This window comes from Gadus morhua, chromosome 11, assembly GCF_902167405.1.
Source record: "Gadus morhua chromosome 11, gadMor3.0, whole genome shotgun sequence".
NCBI lineage: Eukaryota > Metazoa > Chordata > Actinopteri > Gadiformes > Gadidae > Gadus > Gadus morhua.
In genome coordinates this window covers 194,647-220,418 of record NC_044058.1, presented here as the reverse complement: position 1 = coordinate 220,418, position 25,772 = coordinate 194,647, and the positions used below count along the sequence as shown (strand labels likewise).

At 43.4% G+C, this 25,772-nt stretch overlaps 1 protein-coding gene and 3 long non-coding RNA genes across 5 annotated transcripts; 3 read left to right on the top strand and 1 right to left on the bottom strand.

Annotated features, from left to right (window-relative positions):
• Positions 1 to 201: 201 nt before the first annotated feature.
• On the bottom strand, positions 202 to 2,311 carry LOC115553686 (uncharacterized). 2 transcript variants are annotated; one of them, XR_003978480.1, is made up of 4 exons: positions 2,037 to 2,311; positions 1,442 to 1,589; positions 866 to 1,346; positions 202 to 674 (listed from the first exon to the last, which is right to left on the bottom strand). It is a non-coding gene; the product is annotated as an uncharacterized LOC115553686 (long non-coding RNA). The 2 variants fall into 2 exon arrangements; XR_003978481.1 differs by having other exon boundaries at positions 1,498 to 1,589.
• A 15,597-nt stretch (positions 2,312 to 17,908) lies between these two features.
• Positions 17,909 to 19,229, top strand: LOC115553685 (uncharacterized). Its single transcript, XR_003978479.1, has 3 exons — positions 17,909 to 18,458; positions 18,731 to 18,829; positions 19,045 to 19,229. It is a non-coding gene; the product is annotated as an uncharacterized LOC115553685 (long non-coding RNA).
• Positions 19,230 to 19,396: 167 nt separating this feature from the next.
• On the top strand, positions 19,397 to 20,730 carry LOC115553779 (uncharacterized). The gene is made up of 6 exons (XM_030370304.1): positions 19,397 to 19,565; positions 19,691 to 19,787; positions 19,877 to 19,986; positions 20,169 to 20,294; positions 20,418 to 20,532; positions 20,722 to 20,730. Exons 1-6 carry the CDS (start codon positions 19,408 to 19,410, stop codon positions 20,728 to 20,730), a joined length of 615 nt encoding a protein of 204 aa, XP_030226164.1. The 5' UTR covers positions 19,397 to 19,407.
• A 220-nt stretch (positions 20,731 to 20,950) lies between these two features.
• On the top strand, positions 20,951 to 21,458 carry LOC115553683 (uncharacterized). The gene is made up of 3 exons (XR_003978478.1): positions 20,951 to 21,002; positions 21,216 to 21,307; positions 21,396 to 21,458. It is a non-coding gene; the product is annotated as an uncharacterized LOC115553683 (long non-coding RNA).
• Positions 21,459 to 25,772: the final 4,314 nt, after the last annotated feature.

Below are 25,772 nucleotides of genomic sequence, written 5' to 3'. Positions count from 1 at the left end.
AAGTGACCACATCTAAGGGCAATAAATGTACCTCAATAGACATAATGAAAAGCTACATGTGTGAAGCACATTAAGTTACACCAATCACAGGAGCACTAACAACAGTCTTTTTATTCAACAAAACAATTAAAAAATAACAACTACAAAAAATAGATTGTAAACTATTAACATAAAAGATAAATCAATAAAGAGTAGAACAAACAAAGCCCTCAACGGGGGGGGGGGAGGGGGGGGAACACACTGACGCCTTCCTCAGTGAGGTGGACGCCACTCTTGCTTCACGCTCTGTCGCCCGACATCGCCGTCACCGCCGCCATAGCTGCCAAGCGCCGCCATTATGCTGCATCATCAGACTACATTGGAGTCGTGTGGCGCAGGCGTCACGGGGAGGGGGAGAGGTGTTTGACTCAAAAGAGGCAAACACCTTCAGGTTTCTCCTGTCCAACATCTCCACACCGAACAGTTCATAGTCAGTATGTAATCTGAACGAGAATTGGAATGGTTTCCACGTTTCTTCCTCATCCCCGCCGTCATGGGATTTGCGCTGTGTTGATGCTGCCATGCTCCCAACCTTCCATCCCAATGACCTCTGGGAGAGAAACGCTGTCCTTGAAGGACTGTAAATGGCACCATGCTGCTGCCTGAATTGTGTCCTTCAGGACAACATAATCTTCCTTGAAGAAGAACGAAAAATTATTTGTGTCTGTACTTAGCACCCTACTCTCCCAAAACCACAAAATGGTATGCAAACAAAGGCTACTACTACTGATGAGTTTTCAGTGATAAAAAACACTATTCAACTAGTCATCAGACTATTTCATCTGGCTATACATACAACCTCCAGCATTACACACATATTACATACCAGGTTCCCAGGTTTCAGTTCCTGGTCTTTAGTTTTGTCTGGAAATAAAACAGATTGTTGTCTGTAATGTTGAGTAGGCCAATACAATGGAATAATAAAAGTAGGCCCTAGTATGCAATAGATCAGCCATGGAGTAGGCTATAACTTGTATATTGATGGAGATATGTGTACAACTTAATTTGGAAGTAGAAGCCTAATAGAATCAATCATATCTCACAAATACTCTGAATATGTGTAGGCCTACATGGATTCACCTTGATTAACAGTCTATACATGACCTGATCCTTCAGAGCTGGATGCTGTTGGAGCAACTCTAGCCCTTTTTGTGCAGAGATCTTTATCCTGAAATGTATTAGTGGTGGGACTATAGTCTTTCACAATTGCTCTAAGACAACATCACACATTACAGTATATGACACGTGCCTGTAGCTTTTTTTCCTCCCGTCTTCTCTTCCTGCTTCCTGAAAGCTCCTCTGCAGACCTTGGTGAGTAAACGGCATACATTACATACATACAAATATATAATAACAATAATAATATAAATAATAATAATAATAAAAAATTAAGAAAATGTACCTCTGTATTTAACCGAGGCATGCCATTTAATGTGATGGTCGATATCACATTTTTACCCTTTGTATCTGCAGAAGGGGCAGTGATGTAGACCGCTGCTGTCCAGCTGTATTTCAGGGCTCTCGCCATCCACAATTACACTGACGTGTCTCTAAAAGTCAAAGAAAACCAGTATAAACATAAAAGCAGTTTTCTACAAAAAAACATTGCAGCGTTTCGGTTTTCTATTTTTCGGCTGCTTTGTATAAGAAAGGATATCCACAACGACGATAAAGTTAGAATGGACCAAGGGAGGAGGAGGGTGAGGGGGGCTATTTTGACCTAAGACACTAGGATATATTTGATCTATATTCACTAAACATATTTATTCCACCGAATGGTTGACATTGGTTGACATTCCTGAGATTCTAAGCTTTCAAACGGTGTATGACATGACTATATCACTCAACCTTATGATGCTGAAAATCGACCTAGCATGTTGGGGGGAACATGCTAGGTGTAACTAAAACTTAAAAGACGATTAAGTAGTTAACAAGACATAATACATAATTGCATGAATATTACTAAATATATTAAGCATTTTGACAGTCTCACTTACTTGCATGTTTTAGGCATCACTCGCTCGGGCGGGCACACTCTAATTTCAGGTAATTTCAGGTACATTTCAGCTAATTTCAGGTCAGAAACGGGATCAGAAATGCTGTTTGACCAGTCCTCAATGTGAACTGAGTGGCCGCCCCCTCGATGTGGACGGGCGTGGCGTCAGATCCGAGATCCGAGTCGGTTCGCAGAGAATACTCGAACGCAGCATGAGTACCCGCCCCCTCCATGTGGGCGGAGTGCCGGCCCCCTCCATGTGGACTGAGTGCCCGCCCCCTCCATGTGGGCTCCGTCTGCGGGCTGCAGTCAGGGGCTTCTCGGATCGTTCGGTGTATGTGGCACGAGAGTTGCGTCATCGTTTAACCTGGGCTCCCGTCTCGTGCAGACCAAGTTTGACCATAATGTCAAACTTGTTCTGCACTTTGGTTTACTGCATTTAGACAGCGATTCTCTGCTGCTGAACTAGCTACATGTTGCTTGTTCTATTGCTGTCTGTGTGTGTGCGTGTGTGTTTGTGTGGCACAGTGCAGTATTTATTCGCAAAGAAGGAAGAGTGTGAGCAGAGGAAGTGAGGTGTTTAGCAGTGGAGCACTTTAATCTAGAGGTGAGTAATCCTGCATGACCTGCTCTGTCATCTATTATTGATGCCTGCCTCAGTCAGGCTGATTAATCATTAAGCTACTCATCAGGCCTGGGGATTCTGCCTCTTCCCTGGCTGATGACACTTGTTTGCATAAATCTTACTCTACAATTTTTTTCACAGACCTGTACACACCTGAACACGTTCACAACTTTCAAACATTCGCTAGCACCTGCTGACAAACACACACGTGTGTTCACCGTATCTAGATATTCAAATAACAAAATTTGCAAAAATGCAATACACCTGCACAATGGTGGTGTAGCAGAAGTGGAAAAGCTGAGACAGAACTAGGAGCTTAAATCCCTGCTGATTACTGAGACTCTGAGACTGCACATACACACACACACACACACACACACACACACACACACACACATGTGCATGCACACACACACATGCACACACACACACACACACACACACACACACACACACACACACACACACACACACACACACACACACACACACACACACAAACACATGTTCTAGATGCCATCCAACACTGCAAAAGCAGTTTTTCTCCTCCTTGCAAGCCAAGACCCGAGCCGATCTGCATGATGAGTTCAAACAGACACACACACACACCTTATTGTGCACTGGTGATGTGTGAGAGAGTATGAGAGTGTTAGAGGAGGGGAATTGCAGGAAACAAAGAGAAGGGAGCAAGGACTGGATCTTTGTTTACTCTTACTGCCTCAGGGATTTCTGTGACAAAAAAAACAAATAGGAATGTTGGAAATGATGAATACCGAGGACATGCTGGCATGCATGCTGCTATGCACCCACGTACACTTTATACATCCGCCAACCCATATCCTTCCCATCTTTGCAGGGTTTCCCTCCATCTCTTCCTCCTTCTCCCCTCTCTCTATCGCTCCTCTATCCTCTGCGCCCTCAGTCCTCTCTCCTCTCCCTCCTCTCCCTCCTCTTCCTCCTCTTCCTCCTCCGCTGCTGTTTCCCCCCAGATCGCTCTGCTCCCCCTGGTTCCGTTTGTTCTGTGTTCAATGTTGTGAGTCTTTTCTACAACAGGTTAGGAATCTTCCTCCCAGAAAGCATGCAGAGGCCGCATAGCTAATGAGCAGACGCACAAGCCCTGCACACTCATACACACACGCGCACACCTGAACACGTACAAATGGGAGCCTGAGTGCACACACACACACGCCATTACTTGTGCGCACACATATACACACTCATACATATACACACAGTTACTCACACAGACATTCACACACACACACACACACACAACCACACACAGACACACGTGCACACGCACGTTTACATGGGGGCCTGAGTGCACACACACACACACACACACACACACACACCCATATACACACACCCCATTACTTGTGCGCACAAATATACACACACACACACACACACACACACATACACACAAAATATTTAGGTTCCAATTTGGTGAGTTCTTCTCCTGGGCTCATGTGATCCTTCCTCCTTGGCAGCAAAGAAAACAGTTCAGCACAGTGTTAAATCGGCCGCCTGGCACCATCTTGGAACTGTCTGCTGAACACTGGAATGCCATTGCTCATTTTAATTGCTGTTGAATGTGCTCTCTCCGTATCGTGGGACATGAAGGAGGGGGAGCAGGTTAAAGTTAACAGTGAGAGTCGCTGTTGTCCACATGGTCGGTCGGTGGTTCCGGTGACGTTAAGTCTGATGTAATGTGATGTATTGTTACGGATGCGTGACCGAACCCTCTTGTATCGCCCCGTCCTCTTCCCTCCCATCTGCTCTAATGCATAAACATGAGAGGTATAGAGAGAACACCAGGGGCAACACACACACACACACACACACACACACACACACACACACACACACACACACACACACACACACACACACACACACACACAAACACACACACACAAACGCACACACACACACACACACACCTAGGAAACATAGAGCGCTATGGTAATACCAAGCTGTCTTTTCAGGTCTACCTCTCTTGTCCTTTATCTCTGCTCTCTCTCTCTTGGCTTTGAATGTGCTCACCCATATAATTTGCACCCTCTGTTGATAACAGGTCATGAAGTAAAAGTCATTCCATCTTCCTTAATCTTTGAACCCAACGTTGACCTTTGCCTTAATCATATGATCCCAAGGGATGACCGGAGTTCAGAGATACGGGGTCATCGGGGAGTGTGAGGGGTCATGGGTGAGGCGCTCTGACTGAGGCAGTAAAACACATGGCTTTATAGGCTACAGAGGGAAGGCTTTGGTCCATGTCAAGTGGTTATAGAATGGAAGATTTGAATTGATGAGCGTTGACGACCAGGCCCTAGGACATTCGCCTGCAGCACCAACACTGCAGCTTTAGGATAACTCTTTCTGACATGGCATGCTCTGCAGATAAATTGCTCCCCGTTTAAAAAACGAAAACTGACATTTATAGTTCACAGCAGAGTGCTCTGCTGTCTGATGTCTATGTTGTTGATGTCTATCTGCTGGACTGAGAGACGACACTGAAAGTAATGCCTGTATTCTGTTTTGAAAGTGTTTGCGAATTACGTAAATAGGCCCACAAAATATTAAATGACGCTGTTTAGGACCTGTGGCCCGGAGACAGAAACCAAATGCAAACCGATAATTATCACTTTGCTTTATGCCTCTTCGATTAGTAAGTAAAATCGAATGGGAGTTTGTGATTGGATTTCGTAATGTATCGCGCCCTATTTATTTTAGTAACAACTCAATCTTGATGGGAAGTTCCTGAAAAATATCTGCAATTCGAAGCAATTAGAAAAAATAGGAATGAGAAGAAACACTGGCACAGCCTCACATCAAACATCCACTCTCATTATGGCTGTGGGGGTGTGACCTCAGACGATACCACGCTTAAGGTTATTGATATAGTCAGCTGTACACTCCGGGCCTGCACAGAGCTACCCAGAACAAGACACTGCACGCTGGCAACATAAAAGCCTTGATCTATGGCAGCAGTTTTCCACCAGAGGGTAGGATGAAACTGGTTCATATGCATTAAAATGACTCTGCCACTTTGATCAGTGAAGGCTGAGGAGGCCCTCTCCACTTCATTGAGCTGCAAGTCATTTATATAAATCAGCTTAACAGAGACGGAGAGTGGAGAGGATGTGAAGATCTAGCCAGTGGTGGGAAGAGAGTTGGTGGCATGGGAGGCTCTGAGGTCTGTGTTGTTCAGGGTCCACCAGCGTCCAGGAGGAGGCTTGATGTGGACGCTTATGACGCGCAGGGCTTACGCACCTCATCTCCTCCCAAAGAACAGAGCTCATTAATTTGTCTGGGCAACTTTAACCCTTTTATGTTGGTGGATATACGAATGGGTATACGCATGTGCCTTCATACACACACGCACATGCACACACACACGCATACAAACAGAGACACATGCATAGACTCATGCATAAACGGATGTACACACTGACACAAACACAAATACACGTACACACACATCCCACATGTGTATGTATGTGTATCTGTGTGTGTTATGGGGGGTTTTAATTACATGTCCATAGCTGCCAACCCCATGGTAGACTGAATCCAGGTGGACGAGGTAGAGGAAGGGGCGGCAACATCAGCAGGAAGATGGCGCTTATTGAACTGAAAAAAGGTACTTGGCCCCGCAGTCCTCCTTTATAGCTTCTTCCTTCCTGGAAGGACTTTTTGCCAATATGGCTCCAACAATATTACCCTTTTATATCTACACAGATAGTGTGTGAAAAAACACACACATATTTTCACACAATGACGCCCGCAAGCACCCACACAGAGACACACAGACATAGGTACACATGCACGCACACAGACACATACAGACACTCACAGACACAAAGACACACACAAACAAACGCACACACACACACACACACACTGTGGCATCCCGCCACTTAAACCTCGGCCCGGACCAGCCCGAGGGTTGGTCCGGGATGGCCGATACCACCGTCACCCACCAGCCGGCGACGGAGAGCATCAACCAAGCCCAAATCAGCGGGATGGGAGACACCTGGCTGGACAGCCAGGTAAAGGCTTTAAAAGGCACTCGGGAGCAGACGGAAAGGGCCGACGAGTGACGAGACAGCAAGGGCCGAGCCAGCCAGCCCTACCCTAGAGGCCCACGGAGGCCCTAGATACCGCGAGTACCTTATATGATTTACGTTGTCTGTAATAAATGCCGTGATCGGCTAAACACTCACTGCCAAGCGTCATTTGTACCTGGAACCCGGCTCATTCAAGGAGCGGGTTGCCACAGGAGGATGCGGGCATGAAGATCCCACTACGACCCCCCGGTAAAGTACCCCACCCATTCAGACTGCAGAATGCGGACGGGACAGACGCCGCCGCCGCGAGAGACGCCACCGCCGCCGCGAGTGACGCCGCCGCAGCCGAACATACGAGACCTGCGACGTGGTCGTCCGGACACCACAGGGGGTGTTCACGGCTAGGGCAGGGGTCGTGCCACACCTCCCGGTGCCGTTCCTAATCGGGAGGGATTGCCCGATATTTCGCCGGTTTTGGGACCTGGCACGAGAGTCCGGGGGCAGGAGAGATGCCGCCGCCGACGCAGCCGCCGCCGCCGCAGCCGCCGCCGACGCAGCCGCCGCCGACGCAGCGGGAGACGAAGCAGCGGGAGACGAAGCAGCGGGAGACGAAGCAGCGGGAGACGAAGCAGCGGGAGACGACGCAGCCGGAGACGACGCAGCCGGAGACGACGCAGCCGATGCCTTGCCATGCCAACAAGATACCGGCCTGGGTGAGTCCCCTGTCTACCCGGGGCTTGGACAAAGGGTGGAGGAGTGTGGCATCCCGCCCCGTAAACCTCGGCCCGGACCAGCCCGAGGGTTGGTCCTGGATGGCTGTTACCACCGTCAACCACCAGCCGGCGACGGAGAGCACCGACCGAACCCCAATCAGCTTGATTGGGGGACACCTGGTCGAAAGCCGAGGAGCCACTATAAGAGGACTGACATTTGGGCAGACCAGGAACGGGAGCGAGAAAGGAGGAAGCGCTCGTGTCCGCGAGAGGCTAGAGGCCCACGGAGGCCCTAGAGACCGCGTTTACTTTGTTTGATTTAAGTTGACTGCAATAAATGCCATTAATGGCTTAACCCACACTGCCAAGCATGATTCATAACTGGAACCCGGCTCATTCAAGGAGCGGGTTGCCACAACACACACACACACACACACACACACACACACACACACACACACACACACACACACACACACACACACACACACACACACACACACACCAAACCAGCACCACCCCACACACAAATGCACAGTGCTACCAAGCCCCAAAAAAACAGACCCCTTGACCTGCTAAAATATGAATGGGCTGGCGAAATGAAAGAAAGAAAGCAATAGGAGGGGAAAGATGGACTTGGAGGAGGGAGGGGGATGAAGGTTTTGGAAAAATAAATGAAAACGATAGAGAAAGGGGGAAGGAAGATGGAATTCATTAAAGGAAGTTGGATCGATTAAGTCATTTTAATAAGGAGATTCCTGGTCATTTATATCACATGTATATTGTGTTTATTCTGAGAAAAGATAATTAAATTCTACACATAGAAGCAATTAAATTGAAGAAAGCAAAAAAAATCAAGATAGGAGATTATTATCGTGACATTCACAACATACGTCTTCAAATTCCTTCATATCGTCTCACCTTCACAATTGATTATGAATGACCCGCCACAAAGCAGCTCCAGAAGGTTGCTAAATACCCAAACTATCAATTACCAGGCAATTGTAGGTGAACACAGTGTTTTAATGCGAGTGTGTGTCACTAGACAATCATGTGATGCTCTGATCACACAGGCGTCTGTCAAAGGCAATGCACACAGGGAGGTGTGTGTGCGTGTGTGTGTGTGTGTGTGTGTGTGTGTGTGTGTGTGTGTGTGTGTGTGTGTGTGTGTGTGTGTGTGTGTTTGTGTACATGTTCGTGATTGGGTGTGTGTGTTTGTGAGTGTGTTGCTTGTGAGAAAAATAGAGGGAGAGACCAAAACAGAGAGATAAAGGAAGAGTGAGAGCTTTTGATCAAGACAGCTAGAGGGAGAGAGAGAGAGAGAGAGAGGGAGAGGGAGAGGAAGAAGGAGAGATAGAGGGAGAGAAAGTCAAGTTGCCACTCCAGGTACCTGCTATACCTCACACCTTGAAAAACAATACAGAATTACACAAACATGGGATCCAAGTGGGCCCTTTTTCCTCTTGAATGAAGAACAGAAATCAAACAAAATACTATGAAGTCTTTAAAACATGCACCCAAACACACAGCTACATTCAGCCATGTTCCCATAGCGGCATCACATTGAGGTCAGCCAGCCATGGCCACTGCTCCAGAAGCACACAGCTCCTCTCACACTGAGAGCCCAAACTGCACACTGGTTTAATGGCCGCTGGGTGGAACGGAAAAAACACTTGAAAACAACAGGTTCTTTCAATGTGGGTAAAAAAACACAACTCAGTGGAAAAGAGGCTGGACACAACTCTGAGAGGAAACAGCTGCTAGTGTGGCTCTGAGTACATGTGTGAGTATGATGATTTGCATTGTATTCAGACAAATGAGTGCCTTTGTGTGCTCGTGAAGCAGACCTGTGAGAGTCTGCACTGCAGATGTTAATAAAGATGACAGATCTGTCAGCTCTTAGATGAACAACATATCTAGTGCCAGGGAAGCACGTATGGGTGAACGCAGACAGACGACTGGAGGACATATTGAACATGAACCTATTCATGCTCACCTGAGACTCGTCTGCTAGGACACACGTGCTGATAAATGATCAGAGGAGGATACTCAGAGGATGAGAGGAGGAGAAGGAGATAAGGGGATAGCCCGTGGTGATGCCAGCCATCAGCAAGGCTTCAAAAAACAACTTCAGGGGAGGGAACTGTCCTTGTTATCAACAATAGGTTATAATAATATTGAATGCAAATGAATAAATTCCCTAATTTTTTTGTCAATATAAGCTCGAGACTATGTTGAGATATGTTGACTTTTTGCATTGTTTGTCTTATTTATTGCACCCACACATAATAGGTCCATGATACCATGCGGGGTCATTTCAGACTCCTTTGCTTCCTAACACCTTGTGAGTTCCCTGGGTACACCAGGGATGGGTCTGTGTATATATTGGGCATTTGATTCTCGTTTCAGAAACAGAAATATATGAAAAAACGAATTATTATTTCTGTTTTAACATCAAAAAGGTATATACAAGGTGCTTTTCTTATAAAGTCAAAAAGGGGCAAACTAATCTAAAATAATAATTGTTAAACATATAGAGAATCATCGGGGGATTACTTCCATGGTCGGTAAACAACGCGACTGCTATCGCTCAGACCTCTCGCTTATGATGCTACAATGCTAACAATGCTAAAAAACAAGAATATTTCTTGATGTTGCCCTGCGCCATTGAGCAGTTTACATAGGAATGAATAGGCGCCTATTTTGAATCCATTTTATAATATGTCCACGGCATTGGCAGAGGACCAGGCGCTCCAAAATAAGTAGGCTATACAGTAGGCCAGTAGTATATAATAGACACCATCTGGGTATGTTTATGAAAATAGCAACTTCCGGTTGGGGGGAGGAGGGGTGGTGGTGTGTTAATGACTTATTGCTATGCTGTGTGAATATAGGGCCTACGTTCTCCTCGCCTTATGGGTCAGCTAGAGTGCGAGCCTGCTAGGGGTCGTGTGAAGCGTTTTATGGCCATGTCTCTTCCTCTCTTTGCGTGTGTTGTAAATCAGCTTCCAGGCAATGTTTTGGCGTATGGTGTTGTTCCTCAACCCTCTGGTTAACGTCGCCAATAGCCTGAGGGTTACATGTTTACCATCTGGTAAACAACCACATCCTCCATAAGCCAGCCTAAGTGAATGTGTGTGTGTGTGTGTGTGTGTGTGTGTGTGTGTGTGTGTGTGTGTGTGTGTGTGTGTGTGTGTGTGTGTGTGTGTGTGTGTGTGTGTTTGATGTAATAAAGCGTTAAATATTATTATATGAAACCTCTTAATACATATATATATATATATATATATATATATAGTGGTCATCGTATTATAGGGATGGGAATACGGTAAACAAGCCCATTATATATCAGGGTTAAAAAGTGGTGTTCACCATATGTGGGTTCCGTTTGTGGTTCACATAGAAAACATATTAGGAGTTATCATGATACTATTAACTGATGTTTTAATAATTTAATTTATTATAAGATAGATGTATTAACTATACTTATCAATAGTAGATACATGTCTATTGTGTGAATGAGCTGACGTAGGTCAACGGTGTCTAGGAAATGTGTATTATCAGTGTGTCTACTGGTCAGGATGTCATGACACACGGTGACGGTAAGTATACGACTCCTAATGGTGTATGGTGTTGTTCATCGACCCTCTGGTTAACGTCGCCAATAGCCAGAGGGTTACATGTTTACCATCTGGTAAACAACCACATCCTCCATAAGCCAGTCCAAGTGAATGTGTGTGTGTGTGTGTGTGTGTGTGTGTGTGTGTGTGTGTGTGTGTGTGTGTGTGTGTGTGTCTGTGTGTGTGTGTGAGAGAGTGTGTGTGTGTGTGTGTGTGTGTGTGTGTGTGTGTGTGTGTGTGTGTGTGTGTGTGTGTTTGATGTAATAAAGCGTTGAATATTATTATATGTAACCTCTTAATACATATATATATATATATATATATATATAGTGTTCATCGTATTATAGGGATGGGAATACGGTAAACAAGCCCATTATATATCAGGGTTAAAAAGTGGTGTTCACCATATGAGGGTCCGTTTGTGGATCACATAGACAACATATTAGGAGTTATCATGATACTATTAAATGATGTTCTATTAATTTCGTTTATTATAAGATATAGGTATTAACCGTACTTATCAATAGTAGATAGTATTGTGTGAATGAGTAGGTGTAGGCCAATGGTATCTAGGCATGCGCACTAACGGTGTGTCTATTGGTCAGGAGGTCATGACACCGGGGATAGGTGTGCCGGGTATAGTCTACTGATGATCTCCTATCGGGGATAAATATCGACCCCCAGTGCATAATGATCATAGTTCCTGATCCTCCGAACGTCTGAAGCGCTAGGCTAAGCTAGTAGACTCGTCATAGCGGCTGCAGGAAAAAAAAAAAAAATTGATCCGTCCTACGCAACTATGCCTACTGACTGTAAGTATTCATATGAGTGTAATATATTATTATTATTATTATTATTATTATTATTATATCATGACTACGACCATGTGTATACGCGACCCATATCTGATTGATACATAGTTTTACCGCAGTGATTTCTAACGTCGGCAATGAGAGCGTGAAAAAGCATCAGGGTCCACATGCGCGTAAGATGATTTTATAGCAGCGTATAGTATATAGATCCCTCTCACTCTCTATCATTATTATCGGCTATAATATATGCACATAGAATAACCGCTAAATCGTATGTTTCTGACGTGTAGCAGGTGCATATGATATGCGGTTGAATAATCAAAGAACAATACTCGGAGATCGGACCAATGTGGTTGCCAGCGGTAGTTATGGTGAGTTATTAGTACACACGCTATTATCATACATGTATTACATCTATTTTATTGTGCATTTAATAATGAATAAAAAAAAGACCAGCCATCCCTAACCCCTGTATACTTTTGTATTTTCTGTTTTTTTATTGGTTTACGTATAGTGCCTATCGTGAATAGTGTGAAACAGTGGACCCCTGGATCAAACCGTCTAGCCAAGAAAAATCTCAAAAGACCGAACCGTGCTCTACCTCTACCCTGCTCCCCGCTGGCCATAGATCAGCCGCAAATTCCTTATAAAAAGGGACGCAAGGACACCGCTCATAGTGTTTTAACTCCAGAGAATTTTAACTTGGTTCTCCATGCAGTCATAAACCCTCAAATCGCGCAGCCAGGGGCCGTATGGTCTGAGTCCAAACAACAAGTGATCGGGGCGGTGGATGTGCATGTGTCTGCGCCGCCTGCAGAGACCGTTACTGTCAACCTGGTCTCACAGGAATCCGTGTAATGACTACGGACGCTTAACTCGAAATCCGTAGCCACATCACGGAAACACGCCGATTTCCGTGATGTGGCCACGGAATTCGCTCCAATGCAAGTTAATGACACTGATGTTCCGTGGCTCACACACGGATCCCCGTTTCAACGAGCGAGTCGACCACGGGGATTAATTCAAAACCCGTGGTGGTCTCACTGAAACACTTAAATTGTCCTTGATGTGTCCACGGAAGTTGCTCCAATGCAAGTAAATGACACTGATATTCCGTGGCACACACACACAGATTCCCGTTTCAATCTGTGTGTGTGCCAAAGTTGACCACGGCGGGGGCTTGACTCAAAATCCGTGCTGGTCTGACGAAATCACTTAAATTGTCCGTGATGTGGCTACGGAATTGGCTCCAATGCAAGTAAATGTCACTGTTATTCCGTGGCTCACACACGGATCCCCGTTTCAACGAGCGAGTCGACCACGGGCGCTTAACTCAAAGTCTGTGGTGGTCTCACGGACGATCACTTAAATCGTCCGTGATGTGGCCACGGAATTTGCTCCAATGCAAGTAAATGACACTGTTATTCCGTGGCTCACACACGGATCCCCGTTTCAACGAGCGAGTCGACCACGGGCGCTTAACTCACAGTCCGTGGTGGTCTCACGGAATCACTTAAATTGTCCGTGATGTGGCCACGGAATTTGCTCCAATGCAAGTAAATGACACTGTTATTCCGTGGCTCACACACGGATCCCCGTTTCAACGAGCGAGTCGACCACGGGCGCTTAACTCACAGTCCGTGGTGGTCTCACGGAATCACTTAAATTGTCCGTGATGTGGCTACGGAATTGGCTCCAATGCAAGTCAATGACACTTTTATTCCGGGGCTCACACACAGATCCCCGTTTCAACGAGCGAGTCGACCACGGGTGCTTAACTCACAGTCCGTGTTGGTCTCACGGAATCACTTAAATCATCCGTGATGTGGCCACGGAATTTGCTCCAATGCAAGTAAATGACACTGTTATTCCGTGGCTCACACACGGATCCCCGTTTCAACGAGCGAGTCGACCACGGGCGCTTAACTCACAGTCCGTGGTGGTCTCACGGAATCACTTAAATTGTCCGTGATGTGGCTACGGAATTGGCTCCAATGCAAGTAAATGACACTGTTTTTCCGTGGCTCACACACGGATCCCCGTTTCAACGAGCGAGTCGACCACGGGTGCTTAACTCACAGTCCGTGTTGGTCTCACGGAATCACTTAAATCGTCCGTGATGTGGCCACGGAATTTGCTCCAATGCAAGTAAATGACACTGTTATTCCGTGGCTCACACACGGATCCCCGTTTCAACGAGCGAGTCGACCACGGGCGCTTAACTCACAGTCCGTGGTGGTCTCACGGAATCACTTAAATGGTCCGTGATGTGGCTACGGAATTGACTCCAACGCAAGTAAATGACAATGTTATTCCGTGGCTCACACACGGATCCCCGTTTCAACGAGCGAGTCGACCACGGGCGCTTAACTCACAGTCCGTGTTGGTCTCACGGAATCACTTAAATCGTCCGTGATGTGGCCACGGAATTTGCCCCAATGCAAGTAAATGACACTGTTATTCCGTGGCTCACACACGAGAGAGAGAGAGAGAGAGAGAGAGAGAGAGAGAGAGAGAGAGAGAGAGAGAGAGAGAGAGAGAGAGAGAGCGAGAGCGCACTCGCTTCAGAAGGGGTGTGGCAGAAAGTACAGTGCACCCTAGGTAGGCTATGCGTCAAAACCACAAATGCAACAAAGGGTCCATGCTTTGTATTATGGAATATGGATACTACAATTTTGGCAGCAGATAGTGTGGTACACACTCTATTATGTATCGTGCTCATGCTCATGAAAATAATCTATTGAACTGTGTCCCAGAGCACGGTTGTCTGACTTATTTTGTGCTACACAGAACACAAACCATAGCCTTTCAATTGGGATATTTGATTCGACTATAGAAGGGGTGTGCGCTGGTACAGGGCACCCTCTTATGTATGTGTCAAAACAACATATGCACCAAAGGGTAAATGAAGTATTAGAGATACTCTGATATCCCCTTTTTTTTCAGCAGACCTCCTCAAATACATTTCGTGCTAATGCTCAGGAAGATTAATCGATTGAATCGTGTCCCAGAGCATGATTGTCCGACTTTATTCGTACTGCAGAACGAAATGTAAACCCATGCCTTTTGGATGGGAGCGTTTCTCAGAATATAAACAGGTAGCTATATAAATATGTATATAATAAATAAATATATAATTAATTAAATACGTCAATACGTCACTCTGAGAGATGCGCACGGACATTGACGCAGCCGCGAAAGCAAAACACCAGGTTCATTGATTGAACGAGGCAGGGTTATTTTAATTAATTAATTCAGTTATCATGTCATTCCTCTTCCTGAGTGTTTATTGACTATTCCTGGTGATTTAAATGCTCATTGCAAGCTTCCTATTTATGTCTAGTGTAGGCTATACTGTCAATAAGCACCCTCCCCGTCCGATATGGATATGGAGAATTGTTCCCACGCCCCAGTGATGGTGGTGTCATATCTATGAAAGAGGGCATTCAAATATGTAACGGATAATGTATAGAATAACATATTAATTAAATAATTAATTAAATTAAGGGTGGTTCATTTTGTTTGATAATCTCAAAATATATATTTTTTTGTTAGAGGACTTTTGGTGTAAACCGAAATCGTATGATTGGCCCCAAAACCAATTTAAATATCCAAAAAATAACTATTTTGTTGCTTGTCCATTCACAAACCCTTCCTATCGACTTCGGTTAGGCCTACAATGTTAAATGTTAAACTGATATTGCCTCATAAAATGTAGCCTAGGCCTATGTCTTATTTTTATTATGCAAACAAACTCAAAATACTCTTGCAAACCATTGCTGTTTTATTGAAACTGGTCAGCGATACACAAAAAACACATAGCCAACAAATGCAGAGATGACCAAGTCATTAATTAATATTCGGGCGATTCGGTTGACATTGTGGCTGCGCGTCATAGCTTCGTCACACAGGCTACATCCCAGAATTGCGCCTTTTCCAGTCATTGCAGGATCACTTTCAACAGGTATGTAGCCTATTTCCTGCATGTTTAATATGCGTTTAATATGCATTGTTATATAAACGTTGTCTCAGACTTTTCTCGTGTTAGCTAGAGCCATTATCTCTGATTAGTTAATTTAGCTAGGGTTATCAAAACAGGTGCCTATTTTTAGACAGCCAGCATTATAGTTGAACTATGTGCGCAATGCGTCGCGTTCCTCTGTGTTTGTGCAAATACCAGATGTGTAGGGTATTACATGAGCGCCATGTACATTAGGGATGGAGTGCATGCATTAGGGATAAGTGAAGTGGAATAGTGGCCTGGATTTTACACGAATCACGCACGCACATAGTAGCCTAGGAGCCATTCGGTCGGTACTAGTTACGCGTTCCTCATCCTTTGGGTCGGATCTCGGGAGGTGACGTTCTGTTATTCTTCTGTGAATCTAAAACTCCGTGACCACGCAGACGCTTCGACGCAGTCATGAACCTTGCAAAGAGTACCTGAGACACTCAGGGAGTGAACGCGGATTGGCTAATACCCCCTCAGAAGCATTTATATAGAAATTAGAAGATAAAAAGAACATACCGTGTTATAATACCGTTATCGTCTATGCCTCAAATCATACCTTGATATAAATTGTAGTCCATACTGTACAGCCCTCGTTGTAGCCTACATCTCATCGACACATTGATTCACGGAGTAATTTAACTAAACTTTGAAAGAGATTTGACAACAGAATCCGAGCCCCAATCTGTGAGATTTTGTCAAGAGTCCTATTTATATTATAAACACTAAAGGGAAACGCACAGTCCTGGTTGATTGCAACACCAAAGAGCAAGGCATGTTGGTGTGGCCAGAGAGCTGTCTCAACCACAGTGTTGTCACTGGTTTAATGGCCTTCCTCCTTTGGGAAGTGCACCCTGTGCTTCAGTCATTCTTGTGTAGAATATAACAAGAATGGTTATTGAGCAATTTGTTGGTCGGACGATTACAATAATGGTGATTCGATTATTTTATTTATTCCCTGCATTTTTTTGACTAAGATGTAACTAGTAATCACTATCATACATCTAATTTTTGTTAATGAATGTAGAAATCATTCTAATTATGTTTTTTTGTCTTTGTTACAGATTATTTACAAGATAGCTTTCCAAAAAAGACAAACAAAGGCACTTTTAAGAGCCATTCTCTCTCTCGCTCTCTCTCTCACACTTTCTCTCTCTTTCTCACACTCACAGACACACACACACACACACACACACACACACACACACACACACACACACACACACACACACACACACACACTCCTGTATTTTATCTGTATTGTGTGTCAATTGTCCAGCGATGTTCAAAAACCAGAAGGTTTGTTCTGATGCCGTTGAGATCAGGGACCATATGGCTTCTGAAATCAGTAATGCGCTACTCCTTGAGGCCCGGGTGAGACCAATTTCATCAGCTTACTTCCATTTGTATGAACTTTACCATTGCTGTTGTTTGAGTAATCCAATGTAAAGTATAACTTTACAGTCTGATATTGTATCTGAAAAGGTTGCTGTTATTGTCATGTAGGCAGCAATGGGAGACTCCCACTTTCCTCCAAAAAAAAAGAGGAGAAAGAAGAGTGCAGTCAAAAAAAAGAAAGTGGTCACGAGCCGACTTCAGAAACATCAGAAATCACCCAGACGTGCATCAGGTTGTTGTTTACTGCACTGTTGTCATGGTTAAATAATAATTCACGAAATGCCAGCGGGTAGAAATATGGTGTTATCCCTCTTTGACAGATGTATGGTTGATTTTTGGGGGATTTCCAGACTAAAATGTATGAAGCCTGATACTATAGATAACCCAAAAAATATTGGTCTCTGCAGCTTCCGTGAACCCAGTGAGTGAGGAAGTCCAGCTCGAAGGAATTGAATTGACTGCAAGTCTTGGTGAGTATGCCTGCATATTCTGTATGACTACATTTCCCATTCCTCCATATCCACAACTTCATATCCACAACTTTCTCAATGATCTCTCTGACTCTGACCATTACCATGGGGTGTGGGATGTGTGTGTGTGTGTGGGGGGGGGGGGAGCGGGAAGGGCTCTTATCACTTGATAATGTTGTTTGTAATACCATTAAATAGTTACCATGGTCAAAAAGCATTAAACCATCATTGAATTTAACACTAGTGTGTTCCACGGTCAAACTCAATTTGTATTACGCCTTCCCACAATTGACGGATGGTTAAACAGTTATATTATTTTCAGAAACTCGTCTTCAAGAGTTAAGGGGTACCCTTGCCTCTGAAGCTCCAGTGGCAAAAGCAGACATAACCTGGACACAACGGCAGGTGCTCGCTGGAGTTAGGGCAAAATTAGCAAGGCCATTACTCCTAGATGCCAAACTCTCGGCACAGAGAGCATTACAGGAAACATGCCAGAAATGCCACGAAGAGGAGGCAGTTATTCGGTGCCTTGAGTGTGTCCCACTGGACTTTGAGTACCTCTGTGGCAAGTGTGACATAGAGGTCCACAGGAGGCATGTCTTCCATGGCAGGGTGGCAATATTCCATGGCTATCTGGAGCCTATTCCCCCTACAAAGGCAGTGGTGGTGGATGGGAATGGCCAGCCTCATTTTTCCGAGCAGGGTATGTTCATTCAACAATTTCTGTAGACTAGTAAAGAGTTATTCCAAATATTGTGTGAAAATATTGTGCGGAAACCTAATTTACATCACTCATTGACTGATTCTGTTGGTTTTTCACAGTGTTTGATATGTTAAAACATTTCCTTCTTGTCAGAAAGCAGTGATAGTGACATATGGTATAGTGGTCTGGCCAACTTTGTGGATGTTGGAGTGGGATTTTCGAATCACTATTGTAACAAGCATGTAGAAAAACAGATATTTTCTGTTTTGCAGTATGTCAGTTGCCAATGCCTGCCCAAAGGGTAATATGTGGTTGCACTGAAGAGGCTGAGGTTACCACTGGGAGGCATATTGCAGTGGTCACTATAAATGGTATGTCCTGGAAGTCACACTTTTTGTTTCAGTACCACAGAACTTGCACCCCAACTTAACATCTGCAAGCACGGCAAAATTCAATTCATCAATATACCAGCAATTACCAAACGTTAAATTTCTTGTCAAATGAAACTATTATTGACTATTATCAATCAACTTTACCACAATTGTGTCTGTGAAACATCCTTAGTGTAATGGTTTTTTTTTCACAGGACGATACGAGATGTGTTTACCCCGAAAGGTCTGCTCTTGCTGCACAACAGAATGGACTCCAGGGGTAAAGGACCTTCTACAGTATAATTACTGGCCAAGCACTACCAACTGCCAGACTTTATATTCGTTTGATGTTTTTGAGGCATTTTCAAACATAAAGTTGGCAGCTCCCTCCCTGTCGAGGCATGCTTTTTTAAAGCTTCTGGAGCACCAGTCTTTTCGAGGAGGAAGGGTAAGTCTGCCTGAATCGCATTGTAACACACAATTATAACTGTATTTGTAATTTTGTGGGTATGTTTCTTTTTTTGAAATCCTAATAGATTTTTTTTTTCCTTTCATAGCCAGGGAAAATCTGTGCAGATATGTTCCAGAGGAGCTACTTTGAATATTGCTTATGCAAGCACACAGAGGACACAATGTCTGAAGTTGACCCTTTTTGCTGTCCAGCCTGTCAACCTGATATGTTGGCAGTATGCTGTGATGGCAACCGGAAACATTATCGTTTCAAAAAGTCAAGGGGGTATGTAAATATTACACAGACGTTAATGTAGCTATTTGAACAACAACATTGTCATTGAAATAGTTTCATGTCGAGTAATGTGTCGTTAGTTAAATAGGCATTTTGTGATCATTTGCAATGCACAGAACTGAGGAACCCTCTTTATATGAGGGCTTGTTCATAGCCAAAGACGATGAAGTTCTGGCCTTTCAGGAGAATATCAGAGGAAGCAGCGGGGCAAGAGTAAGTTTGATTCTGCATACCACAATCTGTTTATGTATGTGTGTAAGGTATGTGTTTCTAGTCCAAATGAGTAACAGCTGACTTCACAGGCAAATGACAATGGGACATGTGGGGTGTCAAGGTTCAGGGCAAGTAAGGAGGCCTCAAAGAAATCTTCCTCAAAAATTGATGAAGAGGGCATACAGGTGGCAGTCTGCAGGTATGTTGGTATGTCAGAAGAATGTTATTGTACAGTGCCATTTGCCACTCATGTTGTGGACACATACATCTGAATGTCATATTTGATGTACAGTAAAAAATCAAGAAATGTGAGTGTGTGAGGTTTTGAGCAACTCTTTGTGTGTAAGTTGATGATTATCCATATTGTCTCTTATCAATCAGACATGGGATATTATTGCGAGGACTGAACCACTACCGTGGCGAAATATTTGCCTACCCCATGTTTTTGCAGAAAGAATTGGGAGAGAGGGCAAATGTCACTTTCTTCTGCATGGATGTTGTCTGCAGGTAATTTCTCTTTGTCAACCTACTGTATATTAAATGATTAAAGGATCGTGGTTTTAGATTGATGTCCCAGCAAAATGTGTTGCAACGTGCGTAATACCCACTAATGTTGCTCTTGTTTTGTAGGTACTGGCCCTACCTAAGCAAAGTGGTTGATGAGTTTCCAGATCTTCAGCCTTTGATGCATATGAGACCATTTCTCAGTGTAATGCACGCCAAAGCATATACAGCAAAATGCGAGGTACCTGAAATAATAATAATGCTTTACATTGCACTTTTAACATTAAGTAAAAGTGCAATGAAATGAATGGTAAAACACTATGTTGCAGGTGAGATGGGGTGGCAGAAATCAGGATGGAGCAGGGAACACAGTTGGAGAGGAAGTTGAACAAGTATGTTATTACTGTCATTATTGAAACGGTGGACATAGGACTCTTAGGACTCATTCGCATCATGCGAATGATGATGCACATCTGCAGGGAATGGGGAGAACAGTTACTCTATTGCCGCTTCAGAAAATAAAACATGCTGTATGACTGGCCTATGTATTCACAAAATGCTTTGAATCAAAGACAGGATCTATTATGTTTTTTTTAATGTATTTTTTGACAGTTTATATAGGGATAATTTAATTAATGTATTGTCTTTACATCTAGGGGAACAGCTTTCTCTCCAGGGCAGCTCTTATCACAAAATACATGACAAAAGCAGGTTGGTATAGCACATTTAATGTTATGACACAATACACTGACACCATAAACTGAAGAGAACGCTCTTAAGACAGACTTATTATAGTATTATTATTTTATGTTATTACACACACTTTTAGAACAAGTCATGTCCATCAGATTTTCTCAACTGCAATTGCCTTTCCAATGTGAATCTGTCCTATCCAGCATGTGGATTTATTTATGTTTAAATTAGGGAGAGAAAATATGCTGACGCAACAGGCCATGGGTTGGAACAGAAAAAAGACAGAGAACCTCCACAAAGCTTTGGCCCAGAGATACGTCACAGTAAGCTCATTGACAAAGATCTGATGAACACTTTTTTTTACTGGAAGATGGCATGAAATTGTTTTACCTTTTTTTTTGTGTTTTCAAGATCTCAGAGAGGGCAAAACTGGAAGCTGCCAGCCTCAGTGACTTTCAGCAAAAGCAAAACCTCGCTCAGCAAACAATAGAGCAGTGGGTGTTTGATGTCCAGCAATGGGCAGTCACAGGTAAATCAAGCACATTACAACAACAACTATTCAAACATAAAGTGGATATAAATTGGAAAATGAAATGATCACTGACTGTCTTACCTATTTAGATCGAGTCTACACACAAGGGTGTACAGAGGACCTCAGGGCAGAAATAGAGACCATCACAGTAACCCTCCTACGCAAGAAGCAGGACCTCTATCGTCAGCATGGTTTGTTGATCGCTATTGAAATGGCACATTACAAAATCAAAAAAAAAGAAAAATGGTGTCCATGACAGTTTTTTAGGCTATTGTTTCACTTTGCAGATAGCAACCAGACAAGACACAGCAAGCGAAGAAAACTTAGAGATTTAAAAAAAAAACTAAGAGAAAAGGTCTTGCAGTACAACGCATCTGAAGAAGATGAAATTGATGAGGACTTGGCCTGCAATTTGACGGAGGGCTACATCCTGCCATGGGAGAGAAGTGAAGATGGTATGATGTTTTCCCTTCTGACTAAAACATAAACATAATTCCCCCTCTCAAATGCTTTATTGGCATGACTGTTTGAGTACAGTAGTCTCTGTCTCTCTCTCACACTCTCTGTCTGTCTGTCTCTATCGCTCTGTCCCTCTCTCTTTCTCTGTGGGTTTGTAATGTTATCAAAGTATTCCTTTTTCATATTTCCATCACTTTCCTCTACCTACAGGCCACTCATTCAGATTGAAAAGGTCACTCTTTGACCGAATTATGCTACTTAAACGGTATGAGGAGGAGCAGAGCATCCTCATCAAAGAAATGACACAGCACATCATGTCATTAAGGAAGGAGATAAAGGGAGTGGAGAAACTCAAAGACAACATTGGGATGTTCGGTATGTTGAATTCTGAACATTCATTTTCCTCAAAATGTAATTCAAAGTAAATGTTATTTGTGACATACAAATATACAGGTATACATGAAACGAAATGCTTAGTCCCTTGACTCCTGACCCTGCAGTGTGTAATAAGTAAATAAATAGGAAAAAATAGGAAGAATAAAGAAAGAATGTTTTTGAAATTCTTGTTTTGAAAAAACTGTTTCCCATTTTCAATATTTTCTATTTCAATACAGATTTTGGTGACATGTCAGAGGACGCTGCAAAAGGTTTCGAAAGTGTCCTCATGCGGAGGTCCACCGAACTGGAGAATTCATGCCAACAAGCTGTGAGCTCATACAGTGCTATAGTTGATGAGTTAGAGATTGAAGACACCGAACAAAGGGTGGATTCTGAGGGTGAAAATGGCTTCAGTAGTCCGGAGTCAGAGGAAGAGGATTAGGAAGGAAAATATCAGGGGGGTTTATTTTTGCTTTCTGTTAACTTTGTTCTACTTATATTTTCCCTCTGTATTGTATCCCTATGTATTGTTCCCTTAAATTAGAAAATAATAAATTTTAGCATATTCACAGTACCCTGAACTAAGAGCCCAACTTGTTAATTAATCATAATCAAAGTAGGGTATATTTGTTGCTATATTTGTTGGCACTCTACGGCTGACTGAATGTTCATGCATTGGTAATCTATAATAAGTAACAATAAATACAATGCCCTTCTTTGAGCTAATGACTCCATACTCACTTTTCACTTTGACAAGACTGATTAAGTGCTGTAAACTATACTGTTTTCAGTCTGTGACAAGGTAGATAAGGCGCACATTTATTAAACCAAAATAAATAAATACGTTTTCAGTGGAAACTTGCATTTAGACCCCATTCTGGTCGGGTTTCTTGATGCATACGTAAGTCCTCAAATCATTCCACCATTGTTCAGTCATTGCATGTCCCTGGCCTATTCAGTTGGTCCCTCGTAGTAAAAGGTCCATCATCATCTGGGGTTTAGCTTTACATACTGCCAATGGGTCCACAACTTCCTGACTAAAGTGAAGAAGTCTTCAAAACCAAAGAGATGGCAATCACAATCACTAGCTATCATTAAAAGTGTTTATCTAAAAAAAAAAAAAAAATTATGTTATTTATCTTCGCTCACTGAATGTGAAGGTTGTTTTGTTTGATAGTTATGACGAAGAATATTTTAGGGCCGTGTTCCAATACCCGTACTGTCCGTACTGCGTACTCAAAATTTGAGTACGCAGTACGTTCCAATTCAGATCCGGCGAAAAGAAGTATACTTCAAGGACCCGGATGCCGTACTCAAAATGGGCTAATCGTGAAGTGTGGATCGAAGGACCCTCTCCGTACTCAACGGCAGCCTACGTAGCGGAAGAGGCGGAGCCAGGCTGAGCCAAAGTCGGCGCATTTTCCACATAGCCTGCATTAATAGTCATTTTGTAGTTTTGATAGCTTTTTATTAGAGCTGTCAAGCTATTAAAATATTTAATCGTGATTAATCGCATTAATGTCATAGTTAACTATTACTAATCGCGATTAATTGCAAATTATTTTTCTATGCTAAATATCCCTTGATTTTTTTGTTCCATAATTCTTCTCATTTTAATTCTCTTATCAACATGATGAAGTGCATCGGCTTGCCTTGTGCAAATGATTTTCTATTGATAACAACATTGGCATATACTGATCAAAACAGGACGATACAAAAAAAGAGCCTATAGTGCAAATAAACGACTGCTTTGAACAAATGTCATTTGAACATAGCAGTCAGGCTACTGCTTCTTTGTTTTGAGCCCAAAATTTTTTATTTTATTTTTTTTTTTTTTTTAATAAAATAATTACGTTAATCGCGCGATAAAATTTTTAACGCCGTTAAATTTGGTTTGCGTTAACGCCGTTAATAACGCGTTTAACTGACAGCTCTACTTTTTATAGCTGCTAGGCGTAAAGAGTTTACCGTTCAAAGCGGGATGTTTATTGCGGGGGAGGAGCCGCGGCGGCAGTCGTGATCGTCATTTCCGGTAAGTGCACCACAGAGTACTCGATTTGGAACAGCACTCACATCTGAAAAATTAGCGTACTCAAGTGAGTACGGATAGTGCAGATAGTGTACTTCCTTTAAGTGTACTCATGGAAGTACGGCTATTGGAACACGGCACTGGTCTCGACAGAAATATAATAACATGGTTTCTATGGACGATGAAACCAGCAGCTCGCATGGCTATAAAACCATTGTCTTTGCTGATTATGTTACTTTATTCAACAACTCTAAAAACAACTTCAAGCCCTGAAGGAAAAGATAATTCCCCGCCAGAAGTCGGGAAGGCCCGTGCAAGTGAACGGAGCGTTCAACAGCTTAGTGGCGAAGTCACGCCTCTTCCGGTAGAGCCAATGGGACCTATGACATCGAAAAATATGAATGGGTTTCAATGGAGAGAAAGTAATTATTTTCTGGTCCCAGTCTTTATATGCCTTGGATTACACATATGTTGTTCGTGGATTTAAATTATTATTTTTCATGTCAAGAGTTTGACCGTTTATAATGCAATTGTTCAGTTAAAGGCTGTAGAGAAAACATAATGGTTTTCACCTCTTTCGATGCTGTTATCCTCCCCTTGGAAAAAAGAGGTGAAGTGGAGCAGAGAGATCGCCATGTCTGTACCAGAGTGGTGGTGACGTTATATCATTCGCGTCGACAGCAGCGAAGAGCTGTAGTTCACAAAGTGGCCTCACACATGACAAAACCTAACATTATCAAACTTCTTCGCGAACATTTTTAGTTCTCTTGGCATGAAAAAATATAATTTAAATCCACAAACAACAAATGTGTAATCCAAGGGATACAAAGACTGGGACCAGAAAATAATTACTTTCTTTCCATTGAAACCCATTCATATTTTCCGATTTCATCAACCCAGTCTCACTCCCTACTCGTCAAATGTGTGACGCATGGCCAAGGATCCCTGGCGTCAATTCCCGATGGGTACTTTTTTCGTCGTTCTTCAAACTCAGTCAGAACTATTAAACACCAGAGGATGGGCGGGTTTGGGCAGTGGACACACACACACACACACACACACACACACACACACACACACACACACACACACACACACACACACACACACACACAATGCATTTCGCTGCTAAAACAACAACTTGGGCTGCTTCTAGGACATTTTGGGTGGATTTTGAACGGTATGTGGGCAGGACGTTTTTTGCAGGCAGGACCTGGCAACCCTGCGCTGTTGCCCGAGGTGCAGAAATGCTCCGGAACAGATCTGGATCCACCATGGCCAAAATAATTGTCATGAATAGCATGAATAGATTCATGCATTATCATTCAACTTGAACATGTGTTTTTACAGTGTAGAGTGAGTGGTGGAAGGATGACTTATGTTGGCCAAC

Bases quoted from the DNA above. Each gene is read 5' to 3' on its own strand.
- LOC115553779 (XM_030370304.1), top strand. From the start codon at position 19,408: ATGTTCCAGAGGAGCTACTTTGAATATTGCTTATGCAAGCACACAGAG. The intron at 19,566-19,690 runs GTATGTAAATAT...TGCAATGCACAG, and splicing joins CGTTTCAAAAAGTCAAGGGG to AACTGAGGAACCCTCTTTAT. The intron at 20,295-20,417 runs GTAATTTCTCTT...CTTGTTTTGTAG, and splicing joins TGCATGGATGTTGTCTGCAG to GTACTGGCCCTACCTAAGCA.